Genomic DNA, 12,628 nt, shown 5'->3' with positions numbered 1-12,628 from the left:
AATATATGACTCTATGTATATATGTCCATTTTCATTTTCATTCATTTCTTACCTATAGTTTATATGACCAAATATGTACGCTCATTTGAATTTTATTCATTTCTTATTTCATAGTTTCTCATTATTATTTTTTTTTTTTTTATCGCTGATCTTATTTTTGATTTTATGAATCTGTGTGAATCTATGCTATCCTGTTTTTCACTCTTACCCTGTTGCTGTTTAAACAACTGAATTTCCCCAAGGGGATTAATAAAGGTCCTTCTTATTATTATTATTATTACATGTTGCTTGTTAGACGCTTTTATCCAAAGCGACTTACATACTCAATACTTTGGACAATCCCCACAGGAGCAATTTGGGGTGAAGTGTCTTGCCCAGGGACACAACGACATGCTGACTGCAATGGGGTTTGAACCCTGATCCGAACAGTTGCGCACAATCCACTGCGCCACACACCTCTTATCTTATGTTATATACCATGTTACCAATCCACAGATTCAATTAGATAGTTTAGTTGTTCAAAATCTCTTTATTCTCACACTCTCAGGGCACCTCAGTGCACAAGACAGTGGTCAAATTATTTGACAATAAAACTTTATTTATAATAAGAGTCTGATAGCAACTTGATGTTAGTTGTTCAAGCAGTGAACAACAAACTATAAACCCATAATAATCTAACAACCCCTAAAGTGAATCGAGTGACCATTAGAAAGCAGCTCAATCACTAATGTAGCTAGTGTACACAAACAACGCTTATGCCAGACACATGAGTATTTTCACTTTGTTGTACTGATACCTGTACTTAAGTAAAGGATTTGAAAACGTTGACCATCATTGAGTTTACTGTAAATGTTAGTACACTTATAATGGTATTCTACCCGAGGGCGCTGTTGTAACCAAACTGCAACTATTCTCAAGTATGCTACTAGTCATAAAGCCAGCAAAGTAGTTTATCTGATTTCATAGCAAAGTGAATAGAAATATTGGGAATATGCTTTCAATACGCCTCTGACTGCATTGTATTGGGGAAAGTCTCCAGTGAGGTATAAAAAACATGAACGTTTTCACATTTACATTTACATCAGTCTTTCCAACGGCTGAAACTAAAACATGACAGGAACTATCTCTTAGTGGGAAAAAGAGGCGCATTATGATCCACAAGGTGAATTCCCCCAACCCCCACACACTGCACGTTTTGACTGTTCTCAGCTTTGCAAAGCTATACAGGTGGAACAGATCTGAATTAACAAAGTATGACAAAAATAAACACAGAAAAACAACATGAAAACAGTAAATATTTTCCTATGGCTTTCCAGCAGTTCAAAATCAATGGTATTGATTGTTACTACAATACTATTCATATTGTATATTTCTCAGAGACTTGTCACTTGCCCCATTGAAAAACGTTGCATATAGCACGATACAGTTTATGAAAACATTAAAACATATATTTTAGAATGAAACAACAGAGGTTGATAATACAAAATACTATAACGTATTTAGTGAGGTATTTATCCAAGTAAAAACTACCTGTTATTGTTTATCTATAAATTGGTTAGGTATGGATGATCAACCCTGTATGGATTTATACAAATCTTTCAATCAAATTACAAGATCTAACCAATGAAAGTCAGATATATATATATATACCATACTTCAGATTGTGAACGCTACAATAAAGATACAGTAATAGATTTTCTGACGTATTCCTACCAATAATACTTAAAAGTGATCAGTTTGCAACGATTCCTATGATGATTATCTGATCGTAAAAGTTCACAGTCAAGTATGCAGATTCATTTGAGTCCTCAGGGCTCCTCTGGATTCAGTTTGAGAGAAGACTGACTGTCATCCCCGCTTTCTTCCACTGGGCTCCGACACAATGAGTCACTTTCTGCAAACAAACATCAAAGTACAATTATTATAATTATACACAATAAATACATATTCCTTGTCTTTTAACAGATATATGGCACATTGAAATCATGACACATGGTACAAAACACAAAGCCAGACATGTTTCTGGGGCAACATGATGTTAACCATTAAAAAATAACAAAAATGTGTTTCCTACAACAATGAAAAACATTAATCCTCGTTGTAACGATGTGTTTCAACTACTTCACTTTTACTTGAGCATGCACAATGACCACAGACATGCTTTTTCAGTCAATGTTCTCAAATGACTCTCCCCAAACTATTCTTTAAGTTCAGTATCGCATTACTTTGAATCCAGTGACATACTTGTTACTGCAGGTTTAGGATTAAAGCGCAGCTTGCAGGTCACAGCGGTCAGTACAAGCAATCCAATAATTCCAATTATGATGAGGACCATACCTAAAAAAAAGTGAAAGGTTACTTCATTTTTAGCTTATATGAGGTTGTGTTAGATAAAAAAGATAGCAACAAATGGTTCACCTGCACCAGCAAATGGATGGAATTGGGGCCCTTTGTCCCTTGTGTGTCCTGGAGCAGCTGTGGTGCTGATGCTGGAAGTGGTGGTCTTGATGTTAGTGGCAGGATTCTGAGCTTTGTCCCCCCCATGTGAATGGTGGGATGTTAATCTTGTGAGTAGAGAAACTCTTTCGTTTGATGTGGTGGGTGTAGTGTCCACATTACATATGACATCTGAGTTCTTCTTTCCAGCAAACTTCACTCCTGATTTACATCTAGAATGAAGGATAAATGATGCAGCTGTCAACATCAATGTAGTTAACATTACTTATTTTTAAATAAAATGCGTGTAAAGATTTGAAACAGTATAATACACGTACTCTTTCCATTTTTGACACTGTGAGTCGATACTTGAGCTGAAAAATCCCTCTTCACATTCTGAACATTCTGGAGAAATAATACATAAAACATGTAAAACATATCAAATATATTGGGTTTTTTTAGATTTGGAATGCAGTCTTGGATGAAATGTACCTCCACGTTTTAGTCCAAATCCCTTGTTACATTTGCAACTGGAATCATCGGAGCGAACAAATCCACTAAGGCACAGACATTCAGTGTTTGTCTCTTGTGTGCACTTCTTTTTAAGAACACTTCCCGTCGCTACAAAAAAAGAAAATCAACATCATATCACATGGAAACGAAAAATAAACGTTCTTGTTTAACAAAAATGTATCCACATTGATTAATTAATCAATTTATTGCAAAGTTGGTACTATTCCAACCTAATTTGAAATGATGAAGCCAAAGTATGTAAAATAATATGAAGTTTCACATTATTGTTTAGTTTTTTGTAAAATACATCATACCCAATCCTCTACACTTACTCTCATCACACTTTATACAAGCTTTGCAGTTTTGGGAAGTATTCTCTTCATCCTGATAGTTGTCATCCGGGCAGCTTTCACAAGACTCCACACTGCCAACTCTCTTTACTTTCTGACCTTTGAGTATTTCAAAAGCACACGAGGAATATGAGAACGTTGTAAGCAAAAACACATTAGTATTCTATGGCATTATGCAGTCACAGTTTAGTAAGAAAGTCACACTTTACCTTTAGAGCAAATCGTCACGGCATCCAAATTAAAAATGAGTTCATAAAAAGTTAAAGTGAATATGAGCAGTTTGAGCAGGACCATGTTCAACAATTCACTGCCGGCAATTGCCGCTCTGTTTCCTGTGTGAAATACCACAGAGTGAGACAGAGACTACCGGGATATGGAAATCACCATATCTTATATAGACGTGAAAAAACCCACTTCTTTTTTTTGAGACAGTGACTCACATTTACACACTCCTTTTAACTCCAATTAATTGATCCACAACTTTATTTTTTTCTTAAGCTGGAAACATTTAGGTTTGATGACATAAATATGAATGGATACACATATATTGTAAACTGAAAACGTTAGTGTATTTTATGTCTTTTTTATGACCTAATACTTTACATGAGAATTACAACAACAAAAAACATGGAAATAATAAGAATAATAAGTTACAGTATGCAAGTTAGCACACATGCATTACTCATTCAGTGTTTTATGATGTTAAATCAATAAAAAGTCTAAAACCAAAATATTTAATATTGCAGCATAAACTGGGGGAAAGCAAGCAATTAAACCTTGAGTTTTTTTCACGATGTTATATTTAGTACCACATGTTTCAAAATATGTTTATGCGTATACACATAATAAATTGCAAATGCAGTGATCTTAAATCCCAAAAAATAGACGGATATGCATTTTAGCTACAACAATTTGTGACGTAATGTTTCCCCAAAATACATCTCTTTTTGATGAGTCTAAAGGAAGGTTGTGTTTCTTTCTCTCAGACACTGTTACAAACTTCACTGTTGAATTATTCAGTCATTCCAACAGTCATGTATTTCAACATTCATGTATTTTTTACTTAACTTGAGCTAAAATGTACATTTAGATGATAATACCTTAATTGGATAGATAAATGAATAATTGTTATACACATAATTAGATGCAGTTAAAAGTAATAATCATTTTCCATATTCATCAGCCTGCTCCATTAACATATTTTATAAAACGTAATGTTATTATCAAAACAGCCTCAGGGCTTTTTTGGCATTTTATGACCTTTATTTGGGCTATTTTTATAGTTTCAGAAAAAATAGGAAAATATGCAAGAAATCAGCGGTTTACATAACGGAAACTATGCAGCGTTACGTTATTTTGCCAGTAACAACAAGACATAGTACCTTTGCACATGGAGTCAAAGAGCAGATGGAAAAATAACCACATATTCTTGATCATCTGCAAGATAAAACCACACCAATGCAAGCTCGCTTCTTCAAAACGGATGTTTAACATACATCTCCGCCTGAGTTTGAGCTGGCAGTGAAATAAAAAACTAGAAAACGTTTACACAAGGCCATAAAAAAAAATCAATATTGTTACAATGTTAGCATAAAACCAATGAAACAAGTTGAAAAGAGGAAGTACAATGATTGAATGAAACGGGTTGAGCTGTTAAGCACAAAATGAAATTCTAGATTTTCCCAGATATTTGTCAGGAGAGAAGTGTTTGTCTCGACATGACAGGACTTTTACTCAGGCTGCTACTTGAAGGAGAGTTAGCGTCACTAGAAATAGTTTACAGGAATATTTCTCTTGAAAAAGATTCTGCTCTGCCAGGCAGCTTCGAACGCAAACAAACTCAAAGGCAGGTTTCATAGCATGTAAGGTAACTTTACAAAGTGTTCTGGATCCTCAGCCCAGTATTTAATGTGCTCCTTGTAAAGTTTGGACAACCCAAAGGTAGAAAAACAATAGAAGCTAAGGTGCTCAGAGGTGCTCAAAGACAACTACCCGACTATTCAGCACTACATGTTTCCGAATAAGCATATATCAATGAATCAAATACATTTTCTGTTATTTTATTTGTTCTTACAGAGCTGATTCGAACTCCTTACAGAAACTGGCAGGAGATATGCTGCATCACCAGACACTGTGGACTACCAAGTAGGACCTTGTCTGGTGCAAAAAAAACTAACTGGAGATTAAGATGTCAATCCAGCCCCGTCTGTATAACACAATCTTGAAAAGGGGTTCAGGTTATGTTGGCGGACCGTCTGTTTGTAGGGGCTTTAATAAAGAAAGTATTAGATGCTTTCTCATGGGTCTACTCTGTCGAATTCATTTGATTTTTGCAGACACACAAAAACAGAAGGAGGTTATTATTTGGTGCCTGTGGCAGGAATTTATTTATCAAATGTGGATAGAGAATCAAACCATTCAGCTGTCTTTGTTGTTTTTTGATTTCTTGCAAGAAAGTTCAGTCAGTCATACAGAGAGCATACAGTCTACAGAGTGAAAGACGAATAATAGAGTTTGGGTTGCATATTTAAACACAGAGAGAGGAGAAAGGGAGGGGTATAGCTTGGTGATAACAAAGGAGCATTCTGGAAGTTAGGGAGGTAGGGGAGGTAGAGAGGCCATATCAGGAAGTTCTCAGTTCAACGGAATTGAAGGTCATACTGTTGGTGCACAAAGAGTGTAACTAACATCATTGCAACACATTTTATTAACAAGGAATTTCCCCAAGCTTAGCTACGAAGTGTGAGAAGTAGTAAATATAGATAGAAACATTAGCAAATAAGAATCACACTGATATTATTAAAGTAAGTAAGTGAGTATAATATTGTTCTATTACAGTGCCCTGCCCCTTGATTTGAACAGGTGTTACAGAGCTTAAAATTGACATTAAGACATGAGACTAAGAAAATTGTACATGAGCCAGCTTCACTGAACTGGTTCCACTTGTTAGCGAACATATTCAGGTGTACAGGAAGTGGTTTCATGTTTACCAGAAGATAAATTATTGGTGGCTGTTGGATTTTTGTTAGGTCTTTTTACCAGTCGACAAACATATTAACAGCATGGAAACGAACAAACTACGTAGGTTGTGTGATGTCTTTAAAAATACTGCACCTTAAAGGAGGGATGGAACTTTGGTGGTTATTAGAGTCTTGGATGAGTCAAAGATTAGCAACAAAATTGATTTGACTGCATTATTATTTTTGACGTAGTGTCAGATACTACTTCTGGACACCTTCGTGGCAAAAATGTACACGCCCCAAACAACTGCTATTAAATCATCATACATCAATATCTTTTTCTACTTTTTTTTTCATGAATCACTTAAACAACTTCTAACGTACTCAAACCTACCAAACATTCAAATCATTTTCAGGATGTTAACCCTTTAAATGCCTGTTTAATTATTTGAATTATTTCATTTTGTCTTACGAAAAAACCCAAAAAATGATTAGATACTACCTCTGGACACCTTCGTGGCAAAAAAATGCCTCATTGACTGCCATTCAAACCACCTTTTTTGATCTCACTGCCATTGTAGTATAAAACCATGCATTTTGTAATGTCAGCATTTCATCTAGATTCAGAAAAGTTGTTATATTTGACATTTTTACTGTATTCTACAAGATTCAACCATTTTCCCACTGTAGGCCGATCCGTGAAATTATGTTTATAATATCGAGCCGTGTGACTACCAGGGGGGCCCAACAGTGATTTGTGCATGTGAAATAATTTTCAAATCAATATCTGAGTCATCGATGTGAACATTTATTGGGCAAACTGCAACAACTTTGAAAACTTCAACAACAAAAGAGAACACAACAGAACATATGAAATAGTAACACATTTGAAACAGAAATATCCAGGCTTTGAATGTGATGTGATGTGTGTTTGAGCGAAACAAATGTGTGTGTGTGTGTGTGTGTGTGTGTGTGTGTGTTCAGTTTAGCTCAGCTCATTTCCAGCAGCAGACCAGCAGGTCCTGCAGCATGGGACCTGGTGCTCTCTACAAATGCACCTGTTACACTTGGTGCACGTGGTAGAAGACCTATTTTTTAGGCCTGTGCACAACCAGCACACACGTCTCCTTTTGGTCGAGCCCGTGGCACGAGTGGTGATGGCGGTCTCGGTGGTTTCTGCGAGGGCAGCAACATTGGTCTGTAACTTGTTAACTGTGCTCGTTATTCTCGCGTCAAGGAGAGAAGCTTTAAAAGTAGACTAAATGGAGTCTCTGAGAAGGTTCAAATGGTTACTTTAATTAAAAATATGGCGCGGTAATGTTACAAACAGGATATTGTTCAGTCAGAAAGGCTGCATCTTCCTCTCCCTGTGGTGGCCGTGCAGAAGAGAGCTCACAAGCATTCGTCCTTCCCGCTTGCTGGCTGTTTGCTCCTCCTCTCTAGGGGCTGTGACGTAGGAGACTTCCCCCTCGTTCTTCTGTGTCCGATATTGCGTTAAACGGAGGATTTCGACATTTTACATTAATTGTATAACTAGACACGCCTCTTCTCCTCCTAATCTCTTGGTTCAATTAGTTGTAGTGTTAAATCAGTAGGTTTCGGTGTGCATCACTCCATGTCATTTCACTGCTAAATTCACATCTATAGGAAATGATATATTAGCCACATGCTAAATGCTAACCGGAGATGAAGGATTTTCAGAATAAAAGCTTGGTATTGAGAACTTCCGGTTTTTTCCAGAATAAAATAGCATTTAAACTGACGGTATGTTTAAGCTACTTTATGCTATCAAACATTGATTTTAATTTCTAACAGTCCCTCCTGTTAAGGGAAATGTTTACATAATGTCCTCAGTTATTGTATGTATAAAGAGATTGTGTCTATTCTGTACTATAGGAATCACCTGTGAAGCAGAGGAATAAATCATGCTCAAGGGCTAAACAGTTCATCGTCTCCGTCTCCAATATGTCTCTCCGAGTGCAGCGTAAGAAGAAGCTGCCATCCTAAACCTCAACACCTCCTTACACACCTAAAAGGTGTGTATAATACTGAAATCAATGAGTTCTTCATCTGAACTTTGCATAATACATAACTCATATCAAAAACATACAATCAAAATGGAATGGTTCAAATAGCCTCAACTTTACAAAAATACAAAAAATACTTTGACTGTGTTCAAACATAATAGTTTTCTCTTGTGCATAACTTCTAGTGTTAACATTCAATATCATTCTTCAAAATAGCAGCAATAGCCGCATTCACACCGCAGGACTTACCCTGGTACTTTGGTTCTTTAGTTCCGTTAGTACCAATAATGTCGCGTTCACACCGCCGGGACTACTAAGTGCCGAGAACTCTTTTGGCCATTTTCAGTCCCTGCTAGAGAGGTGGTACGAACCTGGTGATAAAAGAGTGCCAATTTCTATTCTATTTCTATTGGCTGGGCGAATTGCAAACCACGCCCCGTTAGACTCTGAATTTTCTGTGGCCCGTACACACAGCAGCTTTTGGCGATTTGTCCACCGCTTCCAGCGCGTCTCCGCCCATTGACTTTGAATGGGGATGACGTCACTTTCCCTCGCTTGTCGCCGAACTGCATTGTGGGGGGGCGAGGCGAAGATTTCCAGGATTTCCAGGATGTTCAGGATTCCAAAGTTGAACAATGTTCAACTTTTGAGGCTGAGCTGGAAGCGACAGCCAATCAGATCCGTTTATGCAAATCTGACAGTTCAAGCGCTAGCCAATCAAACCGCGTGCAAGCTGGGAAAACCGGACCCACAGTTCATTTCTATATTCCACAAAAATGGAGGAGAACTTAGTTATTGCGGTAGCAAATCACCCGGTTCTTTATGACCAGTCCTTATTTACTTACCGGGATACAAACCGGAGGAACCAGGCATGGAGGGAGGTGGCAGAGGCAGTGGGTGAAACTGGTAGGTTTTCGCTTGTTTGGGGATTTTATATCCAGTTTACTTCGTTGCTAGTTTACTTTGTTGCTAACAAGCATATACAGTATCATTAGCCAGCATGGAATGTAGCATAAAATAGCACCATAGACATTAATCTCATAAATGTTCAAAATGTTAAAAGAAATAGTGGAGAAGAACCGGGGTTCTTTGCTTTGTATGTCGGGGGCGGGAGATTCATGTGATTGGTTGTTGGTCGTGAAATCCCCAAGCTTTCAGACACGCCCAGCTCCAAGATTTTCAAGATTTTTGAAAAGCTGCTGTGTGGACGTACCGTTAAGGCAGCCATTTTTTTCCTCGCTACAAAACCACATCCACACCTGAGCGAGTAGTTTTTTTGTACTTTAAAGCAGTTATGACCACACGTACTACAACACCGGAGCGGTGGAATGATGAGGAAGTGTCGGCGCTTCTGGCAATTTACTCCGAGGACGGGATGCAGCAGCTTCTATTGATTGATTGATTGATTGATTGAAAAGTTTATTAACAGCTTGTATATTGGGTACAGTACAGTACAGCTCAAAACATACAATTGTTAAGGGGATGCAGACCAGAGAAAGACTTTCGTCTTGTTTACATCAGGGTCCCCCATTTCCAATTCATCATGTCATTTAAGACATATAAGACATATTTGACATACAGATGGCTTATTTACAATTTACATACAGGTGGTTTTTTGTTTTTTTTTACATACAGATTGCTTGTTTACAATTTTCATTTTAGATTTCATTCTAATACATCCTAACCGGATATTTAAGACATACCAAGTCTACAGATATACAGTTAGTAACAGAGTCTAAAATGCGAGTATATACATAGATGGGGGGGGGGAAGCTGTCCATTGAACGACAGGTTGAGATTTGTACCATTACCGGGGCCAGTTTTGCAATGCTCTCCCCGAAGGTGCTCTTTAAGAGAGGTTTTGAAGGTAAGTATAGTTTTACTTTCCTTTACAGTTGTGGGAAGAGCGTTCCACCTTGATGTGGCATAATTGCGAAACGTGTATTCCCCCTTTTTTGTGCCAAATCTGGGTTTCACATGATTTGTGGAGCTCCCTCTGGTGTTATGATCATGGTATTCCTTGACCTTGGGAAGAATTTTGACATGTACATGGGTACCATAGAGGTGTAGTGGATCTTGTAGACCAGGCCCATTGCAAGTAGCTGTACTCTGTCGTCTACTCTAAGCCATCCTAGGTTGTCAAAGTGGGCAGAGGTGAGGTGGGTTCTAGATGAAAGGTCAAGCAGTAGTCTGACCAGTTTATTTTGCGATGTTTGAAGTTTTATTTTTAGAGCCTTGGAGGTGCTATGGTACCATGACGTGCAAGCATAGTCATAGTACCCTTGAATGAGTGCTCCTGCCAGAGTTTTCAGGGTGTTTTTGTTTACCAGAGAGGAGATCCGGTATAGGAATCTAGTTCTTTGATTGACTTTTTTTATTACATTGGATGCCATTTTGTCACAGGAGAGGTTTGCCTCAAGAATAAATCCTAGGTATGTAATTTCCTTCTTACTTGTGACAATAATGTCGCCCACTGCAACTGAGAAGTCGTCAGATTTGCTGAGATTATGTTTCGAACCGAAGAGAATGGACTCTGTTTTACCCAGGTGTAATGATAATTTATTATCGGCGAGCCAGGTGCAGATTCTGCCGAGCTCGGAGCTGAGGGTTTTTTCAACCTGCAACCTGTTCCTGTCAGAGACCAGCAGGGCTGAGTCGTCCGCGAACAGGAACAAGTTGCAGTCACATGCTGATGATATGTCATTTACATAAATTAGGAACAGTAACGGACCTAATATGCTTCCTTGTGGAACACCACAGCTCACTGGGAGGGGGGGGGGACAGAGTACCGTTTACCTCCACCATCTGTTTCTCTCCCCTCCAGGTAGGATTGCATCCAGCTCACCGATAGTTTATCCAAAACCAATTGCTTTTAGCTTGTCAATCAGAATGGGGTGATTGACAGTGTCGAAAGCCTTTTGTAGGTCCAGCATCACCATGCCGCAGTACTTGCCCTCGTCCACCTCTTGTTTGATGTGGTCGCTCAAATAAAGAAGGCATGTGTCAGTGGAGTGGGATGTTCTAAAGCCAGATTGAAATTCATAGATTAGTTTATTTTCCGCGAGGTACTTTTCGACCTGTTCATATACTATTTTTTCCATGACTTTCGAGATGGAGGTAAGTATAGAAACAGGGCGGTAGTTGCCTGGGTCCAATTTGCTGCCTTTTTTGTGCAGGGGGGTTACTCTTGCAATTTTGAAGTCTTCTACAGAAAGCAGTTCCCAACTCCAAATGTTTTGAGCGATTTTCGCAAAAGCTACTTGAGCTGGGAATCGTGCACAGTGCACACGGATGCCGGGTAAAAATAAAGAAACTCAGGCAGGACTATAAAAAAATTAAAGACCACAATAATAAGAGTGGTAACGATTTTCTTATATATATATATTGCCACTGTTTTTTAATACTGACACCTAACTTGCACTAAGGTGTGTCTGCTGCTATATATATATTGCCACTGTTACATTGTTTTGAAACTACTGACACTTTATTTTACATTTCACACTTTTATTTAACTTCAATTTACATGCATACGACACACCTGGAACAGCGTGATGCCGTTATTGTTATGTCTTGACTGTGCAATAAAACAAACAAACTGGCGAAGCTTTATTTATTGTGTCCCACCCCAAATTTGCAGAAGAGAAGAATGTGAGAGCAGACAGGTGTCGGTGGTTGAATTTATCTACAATGTTGCAACCTTGTGCAGCAATGGCAGGGGCAGAAACACAAGTCTTACACACATAAACACAAGTAATTTATCATGTCATTTGTTTAGATAAATAAGGGAAAAACACCAAACAAGGGTTAATGTCCTTTTCCAAAATCAGCCTGAGGGGGTAATATATAATAAATACATAAAGATAAAGTCCATTGTTATAATGGGGTATTTTATTTGTAAATTACCCTTATTACCCTTATGAACTCCATCATGTCTGAGGTCGGAAAGTAAACAAACGCCTCATACAGCGGGTGGGCTTTATACCCCCTCCCCCGTGTAGTTCTTCTTCTCTCGTTTTTTGTTGTACTCGCCGTGAAGTGGTTTTGCGGCCTGCCAGTAAACCCAGAGAAGAAGAAGATGAAGTGACGTCAGCGTAATCTTGCCTCAGGGAATGTACTGCTGTGTGAATGTGATTGGCACTAGCCCCCTGGCGGATTCAGTGCCGTGGTACTTTAGTGCCGGTGTCAGTACCAGATATGTTCGGGCTACCAGATATGTTCGGGTGTATTTCCGTCGCATCCGTCATCCGTCATATCCGTCTACTCACCTCCCTCTGCTCCCAGCGCTCTGCTGCCACACACCGGCCGTCTGCGGAACTGCAGCCGGAGGAACTCGGTACAGCTT

The 12,628-nt window shown here is 38.6% G+C and overlaps 1 protein-coding gene across 1 annotated transcript; it reads right to left on the bottom strand.

Annotated features, from left to right (window-relative positions):
* Positions 1-509: 509 nt before the first annotated feature.
* Positions 510-3,643, bottom strand: si:ch73-361p23.3 (tumor necrosis factor receptor superfamily member 4). The gene is made up of 7 exons (XM_034219145.1): positions 3,509-3,643; positions 3,282-3,398; positions 2,929-3,057; positions 2,775-2,841; positions 2,419-2,669; positions 2,245-2,337; positions 510-1,894 (listed from the first exon to the last, which is right to left on the bottom strand). Exons 1-7 carry the CDS (start codon positions 3,591-3,593, stop codon positions 1,809-1,811), a joined length of 828 nt encoding a protein of 275 aa, XP_034075036.1. The 5' UTR covers positions 3,594-3,643; the 3' UTR covers positions 510-1,808.
* Positions 3,644-12,628: the final 8,985 nt, after the last annotated feature.

This window comes from Gymnodraco acuticeps, unplaced genomic scaffold (genome assembly GCF_902827175.1).
Source record: "Gymnodraco acuticeps unplaced genomic scaffold, fGymAcu1.1, whole genome shotgun sequence".
Classification (NCBI taxonomy): Eukaryota; Metazoa; Chordata; class Actinopteri; order Perciformes; family Bathydraconidae; genus Gymnodraco; species Gymnodraco acuticeps.
Note: the sequence above shows the minus strand (reverse complement) of the source record. Positions and strands in the feature narration are given on the sequence as shown.